This window comes from Saccoglossus kowalevskii, chromosome 9, assembly GCF_978046115.1.
Source record: "Saccoglossus kowalevskii chromosome 9, keSacKowa6.1, whole genome shotgun sequence".
In the NCBI taxonomy this organism is placed as follows: Eukaryota; Metazoa; Hemichordata; class Enteropneusta; family Harrimaniidae; genus Saccoglossus; species Saccoglossus kowalevskii.
The window spans coordinates 22,690,585-22,717,669 of NC_140649.1; the positions used below are offsets into that span (position 1 = coordinate 22,690,585).

Here is a 27,085-nt window from a genome sequence, read left to right on the forward strand (position 1 = left end):
ACCCAAAAACTTATTAGGTCTCTGCACAATCCTCAAGTAACTATGTACAAAGTTTCATTGAAATGTGATCATTACTACTCGAAATATCAAAAGCTGAAAATTAATTAATTATGCAAATTAGGTAATTAATATGTACTGATATTACCCTAAACACTACCAGGTCTGTGCAGTGTCATATGACATCTATGTACCAAGTTTTATTGAAATGTTATGATTAGTACTTGAGATATCAGTGGAAAAGCCGAAAATTGATTAATCATTATGTAAATTAGGTAATTAATAATATTAACAGATTTTTACCCAAAACTAATCAAATCTGCGCATCAGTTCAGAGCATCCATGTGCCAAGTTTCATTGAAATCCAATGAGTGGTTCTTCAAATATCAGTGGAACAGTCATGGAACAGCTTGAAATCAGTTAATTATCATTCAAATTAGATAATTAATATTCATAGATTTTTACCCAAAACTAATCAAATCTGCGCACTAGTTCAGAGCATCCATGTGCCAAGTTTCATCAAAATCCAATGAGTGGTTCTTCAGATATCAGTGGAACAGTCTTGGAAGAGCTAAAAATCAGCTAATTATCATGCAAATTAGGTAATTAATATTCATAGATTTTTACCAAAACCTAATCAACTCTGCGCATTATCCCAGAGCATCTATGTACCAAGTTTCACAAAAATTTGATTAGTGGTTCTTGAGATAACGGTGGAACAAAAAAAGTGACATACATACATACATACAGACATACAGACATACAGACATACAGACAGGGTAACTGCAAAGACTCCCTTTTGTGCTTCACACACGGGAGTCAAAAATGGCAACCACTCAACCTTCAGTTTTCACATTTCATGTGACATTAGCCTAGCGTGGGATCACTTTGCTCATGCAAGTGTGATTAAAACAGTATTTCGGTAAGATTGGTCATCTTCACAGCTATTGCCAATTTAAAAAAAACATTTAATGTTGTATTGCACATTTGTTTGTCATTCCTAGCATGTTTTTATTTTTTATTAGTGTCAAAAACATGGCAATTTTTTTATAGTTTAAATCTTGTTTATAATGTGCCAATTACACATACAAATTTAAGGTTAATGATATAAATATGTTTGAACACATTTAAGATTATTAGAATAAAGTCACTGTAATGGTAGACTGTATTACGATACTACATTCACTGGTTTTTAATTTCTTTATTTTTGTCGATATGTAAAATTCGCTAATTTGGAATAAATCCATGTAAGCATGTAAAATAACAATAGAACTATTTGTTTCACTGTCAAATTTGTAAACTTGGAACACAGTGAAATAGCCCAAATCAGCGAAATTGTAAGTATTCTTAAATAAATATTATATAAAGTAATTACTCACTCCATATGTTTCTATTTCACCACTAAATATAACAGGATCAGTCCAATTAACTGTAATACTGTTTTCTGTAGCACTGAGTACATATATTCTACTCAACTGTCCTGGAACTGCAATTCAATAAATAATGACAATCACATTTAATCTGTTTATACATCAGTGCAGAGATTTTTTTTAGATGTTCGCAGCTAACTACATGTACTAACAAAAGTAGTAAATATTAAAAGCACTATAAATTGATATAGTGAAAGATTCAATCAAATAAATAATAAAGACCCCCAAAATAGAGAGAGAGGTTATCTGAAATGTTTTCCATGGTAACAATGGCCTCGTTAGAATTAAACCCTACTTGAGTGGCTATCTTGATTTGAAAATTTCTATCCCAAGGCACACATACATCAACATGAAATTTCATTATCACTTACTTGTTTCTGTGGTTTGAATACTTGCTACATCACTGTATTCACCCATTCCAGCTCCAGTAAAGGCAGAGACCTGTGAGTATTTTGAAATTAATATTAAAAACAAATTAATAAATATGGACACTTTAATTAATAATTTGGCAAGAGAATTAATTATCTTGGTGAATTTTAGGCTAAAAATGGCCACTAATTAGCAATTTTGAATGTGATTGATAAAATAAAATGACAAGCATCAAGTTCTCATGATGCGTTGTGTATGTTAATGTTATGTGCAAAGATCTGCAAGTCATAGTGTTTGACCATGGCTGGTTGACACGAAGAATTCAATTTCCATACTCCCATTACAAGTGGAAGACGGTTACAATCCTGTCACATGTAGTGTTGATTTTTATACCTGGAAGATGGTTTTGTGGCAAAATAGTCACCGGAATAGTCAGGACTATGAAAAATGATTGGTGTTCAATTGTGGGTATTGTCGCCAAAAACAACAAATATAATGAAAACTGAGAACTGAGTTACATGGATCAAAAAGGCAGTATCATTAAATCATGTAAATTAATGATGTGTTCCAATTCAGTAACATCAAGACAAAACAATTTTGAATGAAATATCACCAGACAGACGTCGGAAATGATTAAAATCTATTGTGGTAACTGAAATGGGCACCAGGAGACCAAGGAAATGAAAGACAAATGTGCATATACCGGGTATGTATAACGGTCAGTTAAATTTCATTTAAATCGAAAAACTAGATGAGAACATGCAACTTATTATGTCTTGCCTTTGTACTAAATTTAAACAAAATCTATTTAAACAAGCAGCCTATCGGCTGAGATAGCTCCGCTGCTAGCAATGCACATTTCAATTAAAGAACTGAAGACACCATTAGAAAATGAACAATATGTATAGTTTGTATAGCAATCGGACTTGCTGTTTTCAACAAGAATTCAAAAATATCACTTTTTACCAAAAATGACATAAATATTCATCAAAATTAGATAATTGAAGATATCATCACAAAATGAACAAATCTGAGAAAGGTCCACATGTATGTAGTACCTGTATATGTAATATCAAAGCAATTGCACTTGCGGTTTTTAACGAGAAATCGAAAATATCAATTTTTACCCAAAATGACAAAAATATTCACCAAAATTAAAGAATTTAAGATATCATCACGAAATGAACAAATCTGAAAAAGGTCTACATGTAGTATCTATATATGTAATATCAAAGCAATTGAACTATTTGTTTTTAACAAGAAGTTGAAAATATCACTTTTTACCAAAAATTACAAAAATATTCACCAAAATTAGAGAATTGAAGATATCATCACAGAATGAACAAATCTGATAGAGGTCCACATGTAATATCTATATATGTAATATCAAAGCAATCGGACTAGTGGTTTTTAACAAGAAGTCGAAAATATCACTTTTTACCAAAAATGACAAAAATATTCACCAAAATTAGAGAATTGAAGATATCATCACGAAATGAACAAATCTTAGAGAGGTCTACATGTAGTACCTATATATGTAGTATCAAAGCAATTGGACTTGTGGTTTTTAACAAAAAGTCAACAATATCACTTTTTACCCAAAATGACAAAAATATTCACCAAAATTAGAGAATTGGAGATATCAACATGAAATGAACAAATCTGAGAGAGGCCACCCAAGGTACATATACACAAAGTATCAAAGCATTCAGGCTTGGATTTTTCAAGAAGAAGTCGAAAAAGTAAAACATTGACACGGACGACGACGGAGGACAATCAATCATATGATAAGCTCCGCTCGACAAAGTCGACAGCGGAGGTAAAAACACATGAAAAAAGGCCATTTTGACACCCAATATGAGTGATGTAAATACCAAGTTTGAAAGAAATCACTGCAATAACAAGGATCATATTGAAAATGATTTAATCACAACTGAACATAATATGAGGCATACTAGATCATAGTAGTTCACCGGTAAAACGTTGGGAAAATATGAAGCCATTTTGAATCAGAATAAATGAATGTCAGTAAGTCACATGATATGTTATGTGTAAAATTAAAATTTGCATGAAATACATTTGTATTGTGCAATAAGACCAGACAAATTCAATTAAATATAAACTTACTTGCACAGAATAGTGAACTCTGTACTGCAAATTATCTACATTGTATTCATTTGTATCACCATCATCTATGGATATATCTTTTTTAGTATTATCACCATTTGTTTTCCAATATGTTATTTTATAGGCTGTTATTATACCATTGGGTGGGTCTGGTTCTAACCATGTAACAGTAATTGTATACACTGCTGGTTGTAGTGTTACATTTCTAGGCTTAGAAGGAACTGTAATCCAAACACATACAGTATATTAGTATATTATGTTATTAATTATATACCAATAGGTATACAAATCATAAAAATTAGTTGCAATATTTAACACCATACTGCCATGACATGTAGAAGAAACTTACAGTAGCTCATAACATGGCCATGTGTCAACTGTCTATGTCTGAACTTCTTGTTCTGAAGATTACCATGACAGGGTTGTTAACAGCACCATAAAATATTTACTTTTACACTGTTAAAAATGTTCCTCATTTCAAAATTTTATAACGTTTGTGAGAAAAAAAAATCACAAAAGTCACTGACGCTAGACAAAGCTTCAAATTTTTACCAATTCATAAAAATAGTTTTTTCACAGTATACTGTAAATAGTATTCATCTTTACTATACAATATTGATGGTATTTATGATGACAGCTCAGCATTGCAAAACCCTGGGACCACAAAGTTTATATTACAAGATCCACTCACAGTTGGTACATTGTACATCGTAACAAATACCTTGTACTGTAAATAACTTATTTTTATTTTTTTGCTGAAGGAATAATTCAGTGAAGATAAAATTCAACAAAAATACTCAAATCAGTGAAAATACAAAATAGCCAAAATGTTTTTTTTTCAGCAAAATTGTATTCAAGCTAAAATAAAGTATTTAACAGTAGATTGTAACATGCTGTACTTGTATTTGAACAGAGAATGTAAAAAACTTACCATCCTCAGGAGTTTTAACAGTTACTGGATCACTTGGTGGACTTGTAACATTAGCATTTCTGAATACAGCAATGATCTCATACTCTGTGTATGGTTGTAATGAGTCATCAGTAATAGTTATTATTTCTGGACCATTCACACTCCCATCAAATTGTTTTCTCTTTCCCTTATATTCATCTTGTGTACCTGCCTTCCTATACCTCACTTTAATGTATTCGATGTATCCATCAAAATTGCCTTGTTTACACTTTATACCATCGCTATCAGGAACCTGAAATATGAACAATATAATTAGTTAGTTCATTAGTTAGTGTTTAATAATGTAGCACACTTTTCTGATTTGAGTAGATGGTATTCCATTCAGTTGTGGTACATGTGGATGATTCAATACCATGCAATTGAGCAGTGCATGAAATACATACTATGTGTATGAACACAATTGCCAGAGGAAAAAGGAAATGGTCACAAAGTACAAGAAAAATATAAGATTACTAAAATAATGAAAAACAGAGAACAAGACATGAATGTCACAGTCCCTGTTATCTAATTATAATACTCATGTTAAAATAATACATGGAACATCAGCAAACAATTGAATTAATATGTACTCTATGTGAGTACAACTTATCATAAAGTGATTTCCCTTAATCTGATAACTGAAAACTTTCATTGACCCGGGTCCAAAATCTCAGAGTACACAAGTGCAACCAAACTATGTCTCGTACATGCTCAGGAAACTGCATTCATAAATCTGAGAAAACCTCGATATACATGTACCTTTAATAACAACTTGACTTCTTTGTTAAATCAGGTCTTTTTATATTACCAGGACCTGGGTTTGTATCAGTATCACCACTATAATTCCCATCAAAATGTAGCCCTGACACCCCTCTGCATTTTCTACTGAGATTGGTAATGGTACAACCCATCTGACTCAGATCAAGGTCATGATATCACTAAAAACCCTTGCATTACAATCTAAGCTAATTATTTATTCTGAGCATGCTCAGTTTTCTCTCAGTGCAGTAGGGAGAGATAATTTTGGATGAAAATCTTGAAAAAGACCCACATGGGATTTTCAGATCTGGAAATAAAACATTACGAGCATATTCAACAGAGACTTGTTCATCAACCTGCCAAGTTTCATGATATCTTCTACAGAATTTCTGAGAAAATGTTGGAGACATAAATGGGGGTGTACGGAAGGAAACCAGAAATAAAAGTAAAAGTTAATATTACTGAAAAAAAAAATCAAATAGTGAGGAAACCATTTCCAGTCTTTTTAAGCTTTGAATGGCCATAGAGCCAAAAAAATGTCACCTTTTTATGGTGCCATTAAAAAAAATATTCTATTCTATATTCAACATTTGGATACCTGCACATGAACTTCCAGTTGATTCAACTCTGGTGATGACACTTGATGAATTATTGGTGCTTGTGGAGCTGCAACAAAATTTAAAGGTTAATATACAACAATAATACACATACACAGAATCTGACTAAATGCAAGACTGCTGCATCTCAACCCCAAGAATCACTGAAATATTGACAGTGTCAAAATAAACATAATTGTATAAACAGATACAGGACAGCTGATTCAAAAATAACTCACTGTTTGTCTTCCTGCACTCACACATTTTTTGTTTGTTTTTTTGCAATTTCATGTTCCAGTGAAGTGCATTACACATGGTATTAAAAATGTTTGTTTTTTATCGATATACATGCTTCTTTAAATATGTTAAATAAAAATAAAATTAAACAAAACTTTATCAATATTTAGAGATGAAACCCAAACTGTTTTGGTCATACTGGTATAGGAACAGCTACAAGACATTGCTCAGTTAATGGAAGCTATTAATAATCATTACAAATAACAAAATCTACTTGAAAATACATTCAAGCATATGTTTACTTTGTTTGAAAGGTAAATGTAATGAACATGTATATTCAATTTATTAGTTGATTTTATAGAAAAGTGAAAATGAAAAACAGGGAATTGAAGTATTCAAAACAAATCTGAAAGGAGTTTATCCAATGGTCCTACAATTATCAACGCGATCAACAGTTTCCATGAAGTTGAAAATCCACCTGTTTTATAGCTTGCTTAGAATGTATTAAGTTAGCATGATTCACAATTGTTACATTTGAATTTTTGTTGTGAGTGGTCAAATAAAATTTAACTGATAACTGATTCCACATACTTGCACACAGGGTAGTTTCTGTTATAGTAGTGTCTTTATTTCCTTCACCAAGTGGACCCGGTCTTTTAACAGTCACTGTAATTTCATATTGAGTAGACCATTGTAATCCTGTGACGGTTGATGTATAACTCATCTGACTTGAATCACTGACTGGTATAACTTGACCTGATATCCAGTCACTCTCACCACTCTCTCTGTAGTATATTTTATAAGATTCAACTGGACCATCTCCAATATCATCAGTAGTCCATTTGTTCCAGGTCACAGTAAGCTGGTCAGATTGACTATCTGATACTTTTGGTTTGTTACTAGCATAAAATCTTGGCAGATCTGATGATGAAAAGTAATATGAGTTTTTTTTATATGTTAGTTTCATAAGTTATTTGTTACATCTTTCAACATTGATGTATGTATGTATGGAGTATAATATAAAGTGACAAATAAGTATTTATAAGTATAAGTATCTTATATCATATCAAAAGGATGATTTTCAAATACATTCCACTTTTTCAGTCCATGAGATATATATGTATATTTATTTTCTAGTATGTATATTCGCATATTCTATGATATATAGTGGCACAGGATCACCACATGAACAAGCAAAGTTATTCCTGATGAACAAAAAAATGTTTAATCTTTGTTGTTCAACATCATTGAAACCTGTTTATATGACATCTGTTCTATGAAGATGGAACTATTTTCACTAGGTTTCAGCTATTCAAAATCAATATATATTTTGTTTTCTTGTCTTTAATTTAAAATTTGCACAAAAAAGCATCAAAATCCTACATTTAACAAGCCATTGAGAAATTCACAGCCTCATTCGTTCTTGTATTTTAAATAAATGACAAATGAAATGTCAGCATTTATAAGCACCTTTTTTATGCAAATGCTATGATCAAATTTGAACTAAATTGAGAAATGACTTCAGAAATGGCCACCAGTCAGCCATTGTAAAAATACAAAATAAACCCAAACAAGACATACATGTACATCAGGCACTAAATGTGTGAAATCATCACATCAATATTAAAACAAAGCATGTCCAAAAAAGTGCATTTTAGAAAATTTTTAAAAAGAAAAATGGCTGCCTCTTTGATTGGATTGTGACACACCAAATTTTATTGATGCGCTACAGTTTGTAACTGGACAGTAACAAATTAGGCAAAATTTGGCAAAAATGGCTAATAGGCAACCATCTTAAATTGGATTGGGCCATTCCAGTTTATATCTGCACCCCCCCCCTGTTGATGTGGTCGGATTTCCAGCACTGTATGATGGAGAAAATACCCCGGAATTCCAACTGTATATGGAGAAACAGAATCTAGAAATCCAGACGAGTAAGGAAAAAATTTTCTGGAAATCCAGGCAGTTATGGCTACTAAATAAAATATGGCCTAGTTTATCTCACCACATACCGGTTGATGAGGTTGGATTTCCAACAGTATGACTAAAAAAACTTTGAATTCTGTATATGGTAAAAAAATTGGTTCAGTATGAAATAGTTATTACTGAAATTAGATAAGGATGGTGGCACAATGGAACTCATCAACACCACAAGTAGGAACTATAGTATAGTTTTGGATTTCCATTACTGTATGGTGAATGGTGACTTGGAAATAAAACTTTGTATGACTTATACACCCATGGAAATTATACCCTGTATGAAGTAAACAAACAAGCTAATCAACGGGGAGTCAATAAATAAACGCTGCTCGGACTGATAAATATGATATATTGAAGATAATATTTGGTAATCGTAGTCCTAAATAACTATTAACTTGCTTCTGTGCTATCGATAAAGAGCCATTGCTCGAAACGTCTAGCTATTTTTAATAGTTATTTAGGACTACGATTACCAAATATTATCTTCAATATAATCAACGGGGGGGGGGGGGGGGGGGGGGGAGATTGTAATACAAATATTAACTATTGTTAATATGCTAGAACACAATTGTCAGTTAATCAAATTTTGACCTATTTGGACTGAATTTGAGATATAAGCCAAAGAATGCAAAAATGAATAAAAATTAAAAATTTTTTTCACTCAAAATGGCTTGCACCTTCATGAAATTATATATTTGTACCAAATCTGAATAAAGTTAGTAAATGTAATCTCAATTTATTAGCAAAAATGAACAAAAATAAATATTTTGTACGGACAAAATGACCACCAGTCGGCCAATAACACAAAAATCTGAAAAATAATGGATGTGCCTCATTATGCTAACCAGTCTTCTCATTATGCTAACCAGTGTTCTCCCAAGATACAAACAGCGTGGCTTTACCGCCATGCTTGTCAGACATGTACACTGCCACACTCAAAAATCATCTATGATTTCCACAGCTATTGTTAAATGACATGCTCCTCGCTGTTCATAAACAACCATAAAAAATGAAACGAAATTCAAAAGACTGTTAAAGTTGATTTAGGTCGACATGTACTCATTGAAAGTTTTGGTCTAATTACGTAATTTACGTACTTTACGCCATAGCCGATGTCAAAATAAAATGTTCAAAAAAAAAAGATTATTGTAATGTTCAAAATAAATAGTAAATGAAATCGAAAATCAATGCTTTTCCATGACTAAAATATCAATGAAATAAAAAAAAACGTTGCAGGCTTCACTCACGGGAACATGAAATATCGGACGAGTTACTTTATAATAATATTTTCTTGTTTACTGATTTAAGCCATGACTCATGTTTTCATTCTAAATTATAAAACTAAAAGTAGTACAGTGTACAAATGTATGAGTAGTTTACGAAAAATTACAAACATTACGAATAAATCGTGTAAATCATATGCTAATTATTATGCAAATTAGCTGCCATCCTTGACCAAAATCTTGGGGAGAACACTGCCAAGAGGTTTTAAAAAAAGTAATGTTCAGAATGTCATTACTATTTTTTTAACCTCTGGGTCAAACACATAAAAAAGAAAAAAGTCAACACAGAGTCAAAATATATTGCGTGGTGTGGATCAAATACTGCAGAATATTACCACAGCTAAAACCATGGTTATAACAGCTGTTTATATGATAATAAACAAGAACAAATGTTCACTTAATCACATATCCAGATGCTAAATAGACTTTTATTATCATACTATATTTGCAGGCAAGATATATTACTATACACTATTGCATTGTATTATGAGTATTGTAATTACCTCATTTTAAACATAAGATACATAATATATGTAAACTTACTATATAGTTGTAAAGTAACTGAAAATCCATGAAATCCAATATCTGGAGCACCACAGAAAAATACATCACCATTCTGAACAACAACTCCAGTAAAAGTTCCAACAGCAGTATATCTTTCACTATCATTGTAGGTAGTAGGAGACATAGGGAAGTCAGTTGTACCCAGTTTCCATAACTTCATTTGATTATTTGCTACTACAGGGTTTCCAATGATTCCACAGATGAAATATGTTTCTTCACCAGGGTTAACGATGTGATAGGAGAAGCTTTTATATTTGGGACGGCCATCTTAACATACAATAATAGAAAACAACTAAAGATTAGTAATCACATTAAACAAGTCAGCCTTCTATTGCAACAAGTTTAAAATAGCTGATGCAGTAAGAGACTTGGAGGGAAGCCGAGTACAATTGTCAAGCAGAATTCAAAAATTACATCAATATTCATTACCAAGCCATGCATGGCACGGTCCCAGCTAGTTATTGAATTTAAGATATATAGTTTTGTTTATAGTAATATAGTTGGAATATAAACATGTCAGGAATATGATGATTGTTTAACATTAAAATGTTTGACATCTTATATCTGATCGTCAAATGAGTTCTTGTCCATATTGAGAGATATTGCTCTGGAACAGCATTTATTAAAACAAATCAGCCAATTTGAATACATCTATATATCTATAACATAGTGTATAATGAATATATCAAATTTGAACATAATCAGTCAAAGCATGTCAGAGATATGGCTCTAGAAGTGCATTCATTAATACAAAATGGCAACCAGTCAGCCATTTTGAATGCGATCTGAAAAATAAAATGACGTGCATCAGGAACCCATAATGTCTAATGCATGTACAAGTTTGAACAAAATCAATCTATAAATGCCACAAATGCTTGATTTTTGATGATTTTTTAGCACAGAATGGCCACCATTTGGCCATTTTGATCAGAATGGTAAACAAATTGATGTGCATATGTATAATATTATGTTTGATGTTTGTGTTAAGTTTGAATGTAATAAGTCCAGGCATGTCTAAGATATAAGTCTGGACGCACACAAGGAGGCATGGATGCACAGAGCTCGACCCACAAGTCCTTGTTTTCAGACTGCGTCAAAACAATGACAATTATAGTTACATAAATCACCATAGAAACCAGTGATTTGAAATACAAACCTTGTTGACAATCAGAATCTATAGTATCTAGATTTATCCATCCTGGTGCACAATCTCCATTTACACAAACACCAGTGTTCTTATCACATGGTGCATTGTTTTTACAATGACAATTATAGTTACATAATTCACCATATAAACCATCAGGACAAGCAGAGGGAACTGAAATGTATAATAATAACAATACTTATTCAATATTAAAACAAACTACAGTGAGTTGTTCTAAGATCATATAAAAATAATATAAAAAAATAAAATAAACTAAGATACAGTAAAGATAACCAACTAAACAGAATGAGTTGTTCTATGGTCGTATAATTTTATTACAAACAAACACATAAAGAATCACAATATACTTGTACGATACAGTACAATACAATACACTTACTACTATTGCTAACGAAATGAAAAATCACATTAAAATCACATTAAAGTCATAACTATGGTGGAAAGCATAGTTGGTGGAGCTGCTCATATCTCATTCACATACACTTTTGTATGTATTGTGCAGTTCTGATTCCTGTACAATATTTCATAATTTCTTTGAATTTTTTCTATTTCATTTTTTGTATAATTTCCTTACAGTACTTGTCAATTCAATTCTGTGTGTATTGTACAGACTGCAGTACATAAGGAAATTAATGTACTTCATCTTCAATCTGCTTTTTATCGCAGTATTTACATACTCTTTCCTTCCTTGGAGTTTTGCAATGCCTGCCAGTTTCAATATGGAGTTTATGATCAGAGATTCTGAACTGGCATAAGGCTTGTCTCAGTTTAACATTACTCATTGTTATTAAATATTTTTCAATTTTAAATTGTGTTTTGAATGTTGTATAATTTGCCAATTTGTTTCTTCCACCATTTGCTTTGTTGTCATCAAATAGAGCTTCTTTCTTTATTATTATATAATTAATGTATTTTTTTTTATAAACATATTTTTTCCAAATAAACTACCAGTCACCAATGAAATTAATTAAAGCTGCAGAGTAGTCTTTTCAGGTCTAAGTTTGAAGACTGAATATGCCTTGATATGTATCCACTAATATATATGTTATTGTTCTCATGAAAAGCCTTTGCCATACGGCCATACATACTACAAGCAAAATATCAAACTGATTGGTTAAAACACATTCTTGATAAAGAAATATGTAAACCATGTCACTGATACAAATTATTTTCTTTTTCTTGTAAGAGGCTAAGGTTTTATAGGCTACATGCCAAATATCTAGTTCATTGGTTAAAGCATTCCTGAGAAACAAATACACCAGATTTTTGCCATTTTCAACAAAAATCCAAGATGGCGGTGAAATCATACAACTGATATGAATTATTTGTTTCCTGTCAGAAGGAGTTCCGTATAAAAATGAAACATTTTTCAAAACAAATTTAAAAAATATTTGGGTAAATGTGGCATCATTAAAAAACACTAACTTCCTCTTTAGAAGAAACCAAAGATGGCAGCCAAACTATATGACCAAAGACAAAGAGCTTCGCAAAATATAAAGATATTTGTACATTGATACTAAAAACAAATATCAGATCAATGTACGTCTTCAGTGGTTCAGAATAAAAAGATTTTCAAGTGTTTTTGCCATTTGGGAGGGGGGGGGGGCATGACAGAAAAAGTCACATGACTTAACTTAAATCCAAGATGACTGCCAAACCAAATGATCAATCAACATCTGAAAATTAGGTGCACCAGTATTCATAGTCCCAAAAAAACTATTTTGTCTAAATTCAGACATATATCCAACTTAATCAAATATTGTGAGTGAAGTGAAGTGACTAATGCACATTGCTATGTTTAGTGTGAATATCAGTTAGTGATAGTGAATAGTATGCACATGTCATTTGATAAAGATATACATGTACATGTATGCCAGTACATTGTATGTTACCCACGACACTATACTGCAGTGCATGCTGTATAAATAAATTAAAATATGAGTGTGCAATGGTAATACAATGCTAAACATATGCTTACTATTTGCATTCAAAATGAAAAGATCTGAATACACAATACAGGTGAATGCAGGTGACAGTTGTTTTTGTATTGATGTGTATATGTGAAGACATAACCATACCTGTACAGTTTTCACCTTCCCATCCATCATCACAAGTATCTCCACTTGTAGTACATTCTCCAGACACAAGTAGATCGTCATCTGATTTATTACATCCATTGGTACAGTGACATGTCTGAGTACAACCAGCTCCATATTTCCCATCAGGGCAGTCTGGTCAAATATAAAGTAACACAAGACATGAAAGTCACAGTCCCCGTCATTCAATTATAAAATACTCATGTTAAAATAATACATGGAACATCTGTAAACAGGTGAATTAATATGTACTCTATGTGGGTACAACTCATCATAAAGTGATTTCCCTTAATCTAGTATATTGTACTGATAACTTAAAACTTCCATTGACCCTTGTCCAAAATCTCAAGAGTACACAAGTGCAACCAAACTATGTGTCATACATGTATACTTGCTCAAGAAACTGCATTCATGAATCTGAGTATTAAACCTTATTGTACCTTTAATAAGAACTTGCCCTCTTTGTTAATTCAGGTCTTTGTAAATTACCAGGACCTGGGTTTGTTTCAGAATCACCACTATAATTCCCATCAAAATGTAGCCCTGACCCCCCTCTACAGTTTCCACTGAGATTCATAATGGTACAACCCATTTATCCACTGCTGACAACTGAAGCTATATTTAGACCACACGTGTCAATAATAACTTTATTACACACAACTAAGTCATCAGTGTGCCTGTAACTGCAAAGTGTTTTCACTGATCTTCAACTTTGTGACCAGGTATTTCAGTGATGCACATGGCTGTTTATAATAGTATGCATTTTTTACAGTTTAAAGATATAATATACAACAACTTTTCTGACCACTTTTTTTCAAGATTTCAGCGTTAATTTTTCATAAAACCAAACAAAAACCAGACTGTGGTCCATTTCTGTCACTGATTCAGATCAAGGTCATGACGTCACTGAAAGCCCCAGCATTAAAATCTATTAAACCTAATTATTTATTCTGAGCATGCTCATTTGTTCTCTCAGTGTAGTTAGGAGAGGTAGTTTATGATAAAAATCAGAGAAAAGATCCACTTAGGATTTTCAGATCTGGAAAAAAAATGATGTGCATATTCAACAGAGACTTGTTCATCAATCAAGTTTCATCGATATCTGCTGCAGAATTTCTGAGAAAATGTTAGAGATGTAAAGGAAACAGGATAGATGGAAACTGGAAATAAGAAAGTATACTCTCCTTTTCAGGCTGTACTGTGCCTGAACAGGGACTAAAAATGAATAATCTCACAGGTATTACTTGATTCTAAGGGACACTGAAGAAAACTTTAACCTCTAACCACCAGACTTTCTCGACCAAATTTGTCAGCACTTTTTTTTTATATTCTTCAATATACCTAGAATTGAACACTAATTTTGTCCCAATCTTCTATTTTGTTATATTGAGATGAAAAGAGGGAGCTGGTAGTGAAAGGAAATTTGAATGCAATCTACACAATATATTCTACCACTAAAATGGAAACAGCACACATGAGCCGCCATCAATAGAACAATAACACAAAAATATAGCAAGTGTATTTAATTCAGTTGAAATATCAGGTGCTCATAGCCAATCGTTATGAAATGGCTAAAATTTACAAATCCAACTACGGTAGTGTGACAGTAATAAATTTTGCAAAAAATGCTAAATATTTGGAAAATATTAGTCATAATGAATTTCTAATTTGCTTTGTATCATAAATTGCCTCTGAAGTGGCCCAATTACATATCAAATTCACAAACTTTCTGAGAACGAAAGTTTTGAAAATGATTGACTAAAAATTAAGGTATTGTAAGCACCAGACTGGAAACACAAGTAACACTATGGTAAGCTGAATTCTCATGATTGCACCAGTTTGTCTTAGGAAACGCAATTTGTATGGCCCATCCAGTTGTTCATTCAAATTGGTAAGCAGTTGTTCAATTGGGAGTGTTAATTCTATGTGATAACATCTTATGCTTTGCTATTATTTGTTTTGAAGGGATGCTTTATTCAGTTCTCAAGTAAGCCACTTGATCTATTGAAAGCACTTTTCTGGGTTTGTTTGCTCGTGGTCGACAATGAAACACAATTCCTGTAAACTAATACAGTTATGGTATCAGCTAGTGTCGCTTGATGTGTGCAAATATTCCAAGGAAGTATGTGTTTGAATGTTTTACATACTATATATGGTATACAAGGTTCTTGTTCTATAAAACATAACTTTTACAACGATTTATTTGCATACAAGCACATTTGGGTTCTGAACCAAGTCAAAGTTTCTATTTCTGCAATCCCTATTAAGTGGCCAGACCAAAGTTTGGAACATATCACATACATCATTACTACTACAAACACACCTAGAGATTTCGCATAAGCCCCATGACTGACAGTCATTTTAAGCACTCGTAATGACTGTGATCGAAACATGTTGTTCATGTTTTAGGTGGAAATCACTCTCGACTCTCACCTAATTTGTAAACTAACAAACAATTACACTGTAACTAACAATTGGATCCGTGTAATATTCATGTGTATGACAACAAAATACTGTACTTAATGCATTTAATATTTTGACTGTTGACTTCACTAAGCACCACGAATTGATGTACCAAGCTTGAGCATATTTGCATACTGAAATCTGGCGGCAATATCTTTCCTTTCATACACCCAAAGACATGGTTTAAGGTATGGTAAGAGAGTTTTTCACATGCACATACTTTATCGCATACAGCAATGACATTAATTGCTATCAAAATATGTCTACAATTATTCATTTCAATATTAATTTGGTCAACAGTGTGTGAACTTTTTTCATTTACTGCAGTCGTAACAGTAAAATAATATGCATCAAAAATACCTTTTAGCAGTGGTTCCCATGAACCACGCAAAAGTAAAATATATTAGACGACAAGAACATTCATGTAAACGAGTTGCATCAAAGAATGAATGAGACAATTCAAGAATGGGCTAAAACAAAGAAGAGATGCTACAAAAGATAGCACTGATTGGCTAACAGAATTACAGTGATTGACTGAGAAAGGAGCCTTGTAATTATTTAACTTACCTGTATTGCAATCTAATCCTGCATATGATGCAAGACATGGACATCCATATAGATCAGAAACACACATTATTACACTATGACAACCATCAGTACTGCTAGGTGTATTTATTCAACTTACCTGTATTGCAATCTAATCCTGTATATGATGCCAGACATGAACATCCATATGGATCAGAAACACACATCATTACACTATGACAACCATCAGTACTGCTAGGTGTATTTATTCAACTTACCTGTATTGCAATCTAATCCTGTATATGACGCAGGACATGAACATCCATATGGATCAGAAACACACATCATTACACTATGACAACCATCAGTACTGCTAAGTGTATTTATTCAACTTACCTGTATTGCAATCTAATCCTGTATATGATGCAAGACATGAACATCCATATGGATCAGAAACACACATCATTACACTATGACAACCATCAGTACTGCTAAGTGTATTTATTCAACTTACCTGTATTGCAATCTAATCCTGTATATGATGCAAGACATGAACATCCATATGGATCAGAAACACACATCATTACACTATGACAACCATCAGTACTGCTAGGTGTATTTATTCAACTTACCTGTATTGCAATCTAATCCTGTATATGATGCAAGACATGAACATCCATATGGATCAGAAACACAAAACATCCTTGTTCGACAACCATCTTTATTTGATGATGAACATACTCGTCCACAATTTTTTCCCCATGTCCCTCTATTTTGGCAACCTATAATATGTAATTTAAAAGAATTAAATGTATATATTTAATACAAATAATGTCATACAAAATGTATCTGTTGTGTAAATCATGTGTGTATCACTTGCATCTTTACTCATCTATAATCAGTATATAAATATATAGTCACATAATTTCCATGTTTCCAAATCACATGGATAGTTTGATGCCATAAGTTACAGCGGGCAGTAATTGTGTGGTTTATGCACTGGGTATTTGCATCTTACTATATTAGGAAATGCTAATTACAAATATGGAATGATTACGTGTGTAAACATCCTGTAATAATAAAAACAAACTCCACAGACCCCACACAAAATTTTTTTCTAAATCTGTTCTAAACATTTTGGATTTTGACATTCTCATGATGTATCCTTGGAAGGAAAAGATGTATATTAATAAGGTTATTATGAGGATACCACAAAGTATGCACGCAGACAGTATGCAATCGCCTGACTTCTACTGCACACCGGTTGATACTCTTGATATACTGTCTTCATGCATACTTTGCTGTATCATCGAAATAACCTCATATTATGTCTTACCAGATGCACTTGAAATACCATACCATAGGTAGTTTATTTGCAAACTACTAGTATTGGTGAGTAGTCAGCAATGGCCTCTGCACGATAAAAAAACGACCACAATATTTGAACTAAGCTTAGTCTAATAGATTTCCAAATTTTGGATTTAGATTCACAACCATAAAAAAACAAACTAAAACAAAGAAGTCATTCAAACATTTTGATAGCTGATTTGCATAATTGTTGGTAGATAGAATTTTCATTTTTCATTTTCATTTACACTCATCAAGGCAGATGGAAGAAATCACCCACATCTATCCAGACAACATACACAACTATATAGCTAAGTGGATCTACTGTCTGTCGAGCTAAAAATGACAAAAATATTCGCTAAAAATACAGAAATGAAATGAATAGATGCCTGGATGGATGCATTGAACTCATAGCATCAAGTTTCTGTTTTAAACTAGGTCCAACAAAATATTTTCCGTATAACTTCATTACATGGTGTCATTTCTTTTACCTGTATTACAGTCATCTCCTTTAAATCCTGGTGGACATATACATTCTCCAGTGTCTGCATTACATATACCTCCATTATAACATGTAGAACAGTTATCTAGACATGTATCACCATATTTACCATTAGGACAACCTTTAATAATTGGAACAAAAAACAAAATTAATGCTATTTTGCAACCTAAACTTTGCATGATGGAATAACATCCAGTGTTAGAATATATAAACTAACATTAGAGATAATAACAATTAACTCATGGAATATGAACTAGCGGTTCATTGCTACAATTAACCACTCTTCATGATGGCACACTTCTAGGAGCTGTTTTGTGCAGATGTTCCCTGTGTCAAGTCAGTCCAATTTCTGCCACCTTAACTTAAACAGTTCTGAGCCTTGTTGTTTTGATGCATCCAGACTTTTCTTTGCCAGGTAGAGTCCATCCCAGAGCTACTTACAAGATATAGTTTTGTTTCATTCTGAGCATGTGTCCAAGTCATCCAATGCGGCAGCATTTTATTTCAGCTACAACACTGTTGCAGCCAGATTTTCCATACAGAGCACTGTTTGAGATTGTATTTGGCCAAAAGATTGATAAACTTTATTGAGACATCTATTGTGAAAGGCTTTGAGTTGTTTCACGTCACTTTAGATCACTCACTAGTGTCAAACAGTAGGACAAATTTGATATATAGTTGAATCTTCATCCTAAGGTTGTACTGTAACGACTTCTAGATGAGCTGTTTACAGTAGTGAATGTTCCCTTGCCAAGCCTTGCCGTTCGTTTGTGCTCTGTTGTTACGGATCAATCTTCATAGGTATGTAAAGTCTTTTACATAGACCAGTGAATCATCTCGCACGTAATGCATGTGCATAAATACTGTAAAATCTGTATCAGAAGATGCAGCTTCTATTGTACGAAGCAGCAGAGAATGCAGTTTCTTTTAGAGCATCTATACATATGAGAAATGGTGAATTGTTGGTTCTGTTTGGTTCTTAACTGTTCAAAAAAAATTGATCTGACTTCTATTGAAGATGAGGTTTGAAATACAGATTTTAAGTAGGAAATTCACAATGAAAACAGTGTACCATATGTAAAACAAAATGAACTTACGCCTAACAATAAGTCTCATAAAACCATTTAATCCGTCTTGTCGTTGTTGTTGAGTAGTATAACATTCATAAATTCCAGCATCTGATGGTTTAGCTGATGTAATAGTAATACTACTTTGTCCATTCCATGCTTCTATATCCACACCATTATGTTTCCATTTCAATTGTGATTCTGTTATTGATGTTGAATTTATGGTCATTGTCAGTTTTACTTCATCTCCCCAACTCACGGTCTTGGTTTGATTCTCTGGGTGTATTTCAGCTATGAAAACATTGAGAAGAAACATAATTAATGATCTGAGCACACATGTGTCATTATATACCTGTTACATACTGAAAATCAGAGGTTTATTATTTAGAGTCTGAAAAAGGAAAGGGGTACGACTGACGCCTTTTATGCTTAAAGGTTCAATTCAGTCACCCTAGTTGCTTGTTTCTTAGAGGTGTGGCTACCCTAATGAGTACTGTTAGTCTCTTGTGTAGCAAGTGTTTACAACACATCATTATTTACAAGCTGATAACACTAACCCCAGTAGTATTAATGTATGTGTATAGCAATTCATTCAGGCTTGGTTCCATAGAGCATGGACCTATGCAACATGTACATAATAACCGAATGTCATCATTTGTTTTCCTATACATTGGTGAGTTTGAACACAAGACAGGAAACTATACTCATGATATTGCTCATATATGTACGATGGGATAAACATGGAAAAATTGCACCATAGCAGCCTTGAATGCAAACAATACGAGGTGTGAATATTTTAGCGAGTATAAAAATACTCTCCTTTCGATCTTGCACGTTTTGAGGGACTAGTATGAGTTTGCCACTTTTGTAAAAGAGCTACAATGTCATAAGTTAAATGAATTTGCACTGAGCCACCTGTAAAAAAATTGTCGTCATCGTAAACTCTAGGGATCATGTGATCAGTCTAATTAACATCCATTTCCTTTTAGTTATTTACTGTAGGTTCATTCAACAAAATATCAACTTATTAATTGTCATAAATACAACATAGAATCCATAAATTGAAGTAAACACGGTATTTACCACAGTGATATTAGCAGAGAAATAATCCCTATACAGGGCCTTTAAGTTACAAAATTAAAATGTAACAAGAACTATGTTTGAAAATGTACTTATACCAGACTTGAACAGTTATCAAAGCAAATATTAAGCACAAATGACTAAGTCAAAATGTATCATCACATTAATTTAATGTGATGAAACACATTATTTAATCCTGACTTCAGCAATCATGTAAGTTTTCAGATAGAAAACTACCGGTAAGTGTTAATAGTTATTATTGTACCCAGAATCCCTGTGCAAAAGCAATTATAACACATTTTTTTATTCAGCTAATTCTGAACAGCTTTTCGAAGACAAATTTTAGGGTCCCAAGTAAATTAGATTTAAATTGTATATTAATTTTGCATTTAAAATATCAAAAAATGAAATGGCTTTGAGATAATCATGTTTCAAGTGTACTTTTATCCCATTTGACAAACGTTAAATTCATGATACATCAACATTTTTTTTAGTGTAAAATGTATTAAAAATCTACTCACCTTTTGATGCTACTTGTACTGGTTTGTATTGATACATCTGAAGTATTACAGCAATATACACCTGGTCTACTTGTACCTGTAGGTAAGTTGAGCTGTATTGTACAGCCATATCTGCTGTTATGGTTTGATCTACTCACCTTCTGATGCTACTTGTACTGTTTGTATTGACACATCTGAAGTATTACAGCAATATACATCTGGTCTACCTGTACCTGTAGGTAAGTTGAGCTGTATTGTACAGCCATATCTGCTGTTATGGTTTGATCTGCTCACCTTCTGATGCTACTTGTACTGTTTGTATTGACACATCTGAAGTATTACAGCAATATACATCTGGTCTACCTGTACCTGTAGGTAAGTTGCGCTGTATTGTATAGCCATATCTGCAGTTATGGTTTCATCTACTCACCTTGTGATGCTACTTGCACTGTTTGTATCGACACATCTGACATATTACAGTAATATACACATGTTCTACCTGTACTTGTAGGTAAGTTGAGCTATATTGTATAGCCATATCTGCAGTTATGGTTTCATCTACTCACCTTGTGATGCTACTTGTACTGTTTGTATTGACACATCTGAGGTATTACAGTAATATACACATGTTCTACCTGTACTTGTAGGTAAGTTGAGCTGTATTGTATAGCCATATCTGCTGTTATGGTGTGATCTACTCACCTTGTGATGCAGCCATGCTACTTGTACTGTTTGTATTGATACATCTGAAGTATTACAGTAATATACACCTGGTCTACCTGTATCTGTAGGTAAGTTGAGCTGCATTGTATAGCCATATCTGCTGTTATGGTTTGATCTACTCACCTTGTGATGTTACTTGTACTGTTTGTATTGACACGTCTGAAGTATTACAGTAATATACACCTGGTCTACCTGTACCTGTAGGTAATTTGAGCTGTATTGTACAGCCATATCTGCTGTTATGGTTTGATCTACTCACCTTGTGATGCTACTTGTACTGTTTGTATTGACACATCTGAAGTATTACAGTAATATACACCTGGTCTACCTGTACCTGTAGGTAAGTTGAGCTGTATTGTATAGCCATATCTGTTGTTGTGGTTTGATCTACTCACCTTGTGATGCTACTTGTACTGTTTGTATTGACACATCTGAAGTATTACAGTAATATACACCTGGTCTACCTGTACCTGTAGGTAAGTTGAGCTGTATTGTATAGCCATATCTGCTGTTATGGTTTGATCTACTCACCTTGTGATGCTACTTGTACTGTTTGTATTGACACATCTGAAGTATTACAGTAATTTACACCTGATCTACCTGTACCTGTAGGTAAGTTGAGCTGCATTGTATAGCCATATCTGCTGTTATGGTTTGATCTACTCACCTTGTGATGCTACTTGTACTGTTTGTATTGACACATCTGAAGTATTACAGTAATATACACCTGGTCTACCTGTACCTGTAGGTAAGTTGAGCTGTATTGTATAGCCATATCTGTTGTTATGGTTTGATCTACTCACCTTGTGATGCTACTTGTACTGTTTGTATTGACACATCTGAAGTATTACAGTAATTTACACCTGATCTACCTGTACCTGTAGGTAAGTTGAGCTGTATTGTATAGCCATATCTGCTGTTATGGTTTGATCTACTCACCTTGTGATGATACTTGTACTGTTTGCATTGACACATCTGAAGTATTACAGTAATATACACCTGGTCTACCTGTACTAGTAGGTAATTTGAGCTGTATTGTATAGCCATATCTGTTGTTATGGTTTGATCTACTCACTTTGTGATGTTACTTGTACTGTTTGTATTGACACATCTGAAGTATTACAGCAATATACACCTGGTCTACCTGTACCTGTAGGTAAGTTGAGCTGTATTGTATAGCCATATCTGTTGTTGTGGTTTGATCTACTCACCTTGTGATGTTACTTGTACTGTTTGTATTGACACATCTGAAGTATTACAGTAAATAATTTACACCTGATCTACCTGTACCTGTAGGTAAGTTGAGCTGTATTGTGTAGCCATATCTGCTGTTATGGTTTGATCTACTCACCTTGTGATGATACTTGTACTGTTTGCATTGACACATCTGAAGTATTACAGTAATATACACCTGGTCTACCTGTACTAGTAGGTTTCTTGAGCTGTATTGTATAGCCATATCTGCTGTTATGGTTTGATGTACTCACCTTGTGATGCTACTTGTACTGTTTGTATTGACACATCTGAAGTATTACAGTAATATACACCTGGTTTACCAGTATTTGTAGGTAAATTGAGCTGTATTGTATAGCCATATCTGCTGTTATGGTTTGATCTACTCACCTTGAGATGCTACTTGTACTGTTTGTATTGACACATCTGAAGTATTACAGTAATATACACCTGGTCTACCTGCACCTTCAGGTAAATTGAGTCGTCTCGCATAATCATTGAAGTCTGTTTCATAATATCCAATTGGTAGATCATCTCCTGTACCTGTATCTATTACTCTACCATATGTAAATGATGTACCAACATTACTTTGAGCATCACCAGCAGAGTATCCACCAATGAAGTATCCTCCAGTCAAACTTGGCAATGCTTTTGCAGTGAAGAATGTTATATCTTGGTATGCAACTGCAAAAAATAACATTAAAAAAACGTCTAATGTATGCTTATATTATACATGTAATGCAAGTAAATAAATATTAATATGAATCCATTTGACTTGCACATTTTTACAACTGTGAATCCATTTTCCATAACACTGCACTTGAATGTTCAACAGACACTCTATTAAGTGTTTCAACACATATGTTTGGATCCACCTGTACATTATACCAAGTAACAATCTCAGTAAAGGTTTTCAAGGAGAAGTCAATTCTAACATTTTTAACAAAAAAATGACGACCATATTTGCTAAAATTACTGAATTGAAAGATATCGTCAAAAAAAATATTTAAATTTAATAGAGGTCCACCTAAGGCAATATATACCATATATCGACCCAATAGGAGTTGAAGTTTTCAAGAAAAAGTGAAAAACAATTCCAAAAATATTCATTTAATATAGAGATATCGTCACAAAATGATCACATTTCATAGAGGTCAATCCAAGGAACATATGTATCAAGTATCAAGGCAATAGAGTTAACGGTTTACAAAAAAAAAGTCACAGGATGACGACAACCTACAATCACCTACGATACATGTATACCAACCACTCCACTAACTGTTCTACAAAGAAAGTTAAATTCAATTTCTTGGAACTTGGCATGTGCCAAGAATGGTATGGTTCTATTTCAGCTCATGCGAGAGCATTCAGATGATGCAAGCACATTTATGTTACCCTATTTGTATGTCTACATAATATAATTACATTGCGAGAACATTGAAAAGAGTCATTATTGAATACTGCATTCAATATTGAGAAATACTGACATCCCATAATACCAATTTTTGATTTGTTCATTTAAGCTTTGGGTGTTTTTTTCGTATTCAAGCACTTCTTCAATTGAACACAGCGGTAAAAAGTAATCAGAGCCTGGTCCATACTCAACGCATCAAACCATTGTATACTGTAAAATACTTTATTTTTGCTAGAATTAATTTTCGCTGAAAAGAGTTTTGGGGTGTTTTGTATGAAATTTATTTTCACTGATTTTTGACGAGTTGAATGTAAAATATAGGTAAAAGGGTATATTCATTGGATTTTATTTTCACTAAATCATTCCTTCAGCAAAAATAGTGAAAATTTTACAGTACCGTATGTATATTGGAAAATGCTCAAATAAAAAATCAAATACAGCCAGTATTGAATACTGCCCTCTATTTTGAAATAATACATCCCATAATACCAGATCACTTCAATTTACGTTTTCAGTATGTTTTTTTTTATTTCTGAAGTTATGTAAGTTCTAAGTTCATTGAAGGAGAAGAAAAAAAATGATTATTTCAGCCATGGCTCAGGTGGGGCTGGGACACAAAATGAAGCATTTATACATTTGATTCGCCGGGAAGATTGGATACTGAAATATAAGCATTTTTCGCGTTTATTTTAAATCATTATATTGTGACTATCTGAGTATTATTGAAAACTACCCATATACTCATGTTTCTATGTTGGAGCATATGTGCAAAGATTTAATTCAAATGAGAACAGTCCCTAAAAAAATGTTGTCCAGGAACTGTGGCCTAAGAGACGACGGCACATTTATAGCTACAATCAAGCTACAGTACATTGCAAGATTCAAATAAAAAAATATGTTTGAAAACAAATCACCTCAACCGTGGTGTTATACACCCAGCTGAGTTCCCGGACAGAACGATAAACCTATATTTTACTTTCGAGTCGACGGTAATAATTGCAGTAGGCGGGTCCATAAGAGAACATCCTGGTTGTTGTTAGAAGTTGTCTAGTGTTACACTGATCACTCATAAGCATAATCCCTTGTAAAGACACAGAGTACGTTTACTTGCCACGATTTTTTTCGGCGGCGGTAATGCTATTCTGGAGGGATTTTGTCATCACCCCTTTAATAGTGATGTTGAATAAAAGACTTTATATATGCTATCATCAAACTAAAAACACAAAAAATCAATCGTACTGCGTAGTTCCAAGGCGGAAGTACCGAACATAAAATCGAAAACACAGTTTACTTGAACTCAAATTAAGTACACGGCTCTTCGCAGTTTACAGACCTAACGGGCCGTTTAACACTAATACATGGCACAACATATACGCACAACTCGGTCCTGAGTGCCATCAAGTTAAAATAAACGTACCTGAAACTGAAATTTTCAGAACGACGAAAAATAAAAGTGGCAGCCTCATAGCCATTGCTGTCGTTCGCGTCCAATAGATAAGTTCACTAATTTGCATAAAATCACGTGATATCGAAAGTTTTACTCTAGTTTCCGTGTACTTAAATTTTCTGAATACACCGGACGCCTGTGTCATTGATTTATTTATATCATCTCGGCTTCTATGAGTGTTATGGTATCATGTGGATGAAATTGAGCCTTTTCTTTTTACCATGTGGTTCAACAGATAAACACTACGGTGATTATTACTACGGAATCATTGCGTGTTGTGCGGGGCGCATGGGTAACCAATTCTCGGTACATTAAATCATGTATGATACATAGTTCACTCGCAGATTTAACGACGGGTTTGCCGTGGAGATTAAAAAAGAAATTTAGATACTGGCATTCCGTTTATATTATTACTGTAACATTGGTAACAAAACTACCCGTACCTATTTTTTCCCGATTTTAATGTGGCGTATTATAGACGTGACAACCTGTTCAAAAAAAAAAAAAAAAAAGACACCCAGTCCGGGGAAGGACAGTGGCGGTGGCACGGGGGTTTAGAGGGGGCGTTGTGTCAGCAAAATTTGTTCCTCATAATGGAGGAAACAGCGTTTCAGAGGGTCTAGCTTTCAAAAATTGTAAGAGGGAGCATGCCCCGGACCCCCTAGTAAGATCGCCCTCTCATGCAAAATTTCGTGCCGTCGCCTCTGAAGGAGGTACACCGTGACAAAAAAATAGACTCTGGTCATAATTTTCTTAATTCAATAGTTTTTTAGATAAAACCCCTTTTCAACATTTAGTAATGTATTAATGTAGTGCCAGACATTTTTAGTTTACCACGAAGTTAGGGGGCCCATAACTTATGCAGATGAAGTGCTGGATATTCTCTGCATGCATCCGAACAGTCTCTCATGATGTCACATATGAGTAGAAGATAAATCAATGAAGAACTTTGTTTCATTATGATTGGTTTAACACTAAACACAACAAAGTAACAATGAATGTCATGTATTATCATGGAGTAATTTACTTGCATACGTCTAAATAGTTTGTTGTGTTATTGTCTATTTTTCATATTTTTCAAAATCATATAGACGGTTAATTACTGCTGCGAAAAACAATCCTGTAAATTTCTTTTCAAAATCAACTCATAATTGTTATTTTCATATTTAATTTAATTAATTTTATTTTGCTTGTAACTGATCGTAGTCGTGGAATCGAAGGTCGCACATGAG

General features: G+C 33.3%; 1 protein-coding gene across 2 annotated transcripts in view; it reads right to left on the reverse strand.

Moving 5' to 3' along the window:
• Positions 1-25,905, reverse strand: part of LOC102809270 (receptor-type tyrosine-protein phosphatase T-like) — a 67,941-nt gene extending 42,036 nt beyond the window's left edge. For both annotated transcript variants that reach the window (XM_085503314.1, XM_085503313.1), the window contains exons 1-14: positions 25,824-25,905; positions 23,383-23,676; positions 19,487-19,747; positions 18,379-18,510; positions 17,173-17,322; positions 13,535-13,687; positions 11,448-11,609; positions 10,271-10,558; positions 7,056-7,385; positions 6,230-6,297; positions 4,855-5,125; positions 3,924-4,144; positions 1,799-1,868; positions 1,377-1,483 (exon numbers count right to left, since the gene is read on the reverse strand). In XM_085503314.1, the coding sequence (XP_085359440.1) occupies positions 1,377-1,483; positions 1,799-1,868; positions 3,924-4,144; positions 4,855-5,125; positions 6,230-6,297; positions 7,056-7,385; positions 10,271-10,558; positions 11,448-11,609; positions 13,535-13,687; positions 17,173-17,322; positions 18,379-18,510; positions 19,487-19,747; positions 23,383-23,676; positions 25,824-25,878 (2,562 nt within the window). In that variant the 5' untranslated portion in view covers positions 25,879-25,905. The remainder of the gene's footprint in view (positions 1-1,376; positions 1,484-1,798; positions 1,869-3,923; positions 4,145-4,854; positions 5,126-6,229; positions 6,298-7,055; positions 7,386-10,270; positions 10,559-11,447; positions 11,610-13,534; positions 13,688-17,172; positions 17,323-18,378; positions 18,511-19,486; positions 19,748-23,382; positions 23,677-25,823) is intronic.
• Positions 25,906-27,085: the final 1,180 nt, after the last annotated feature.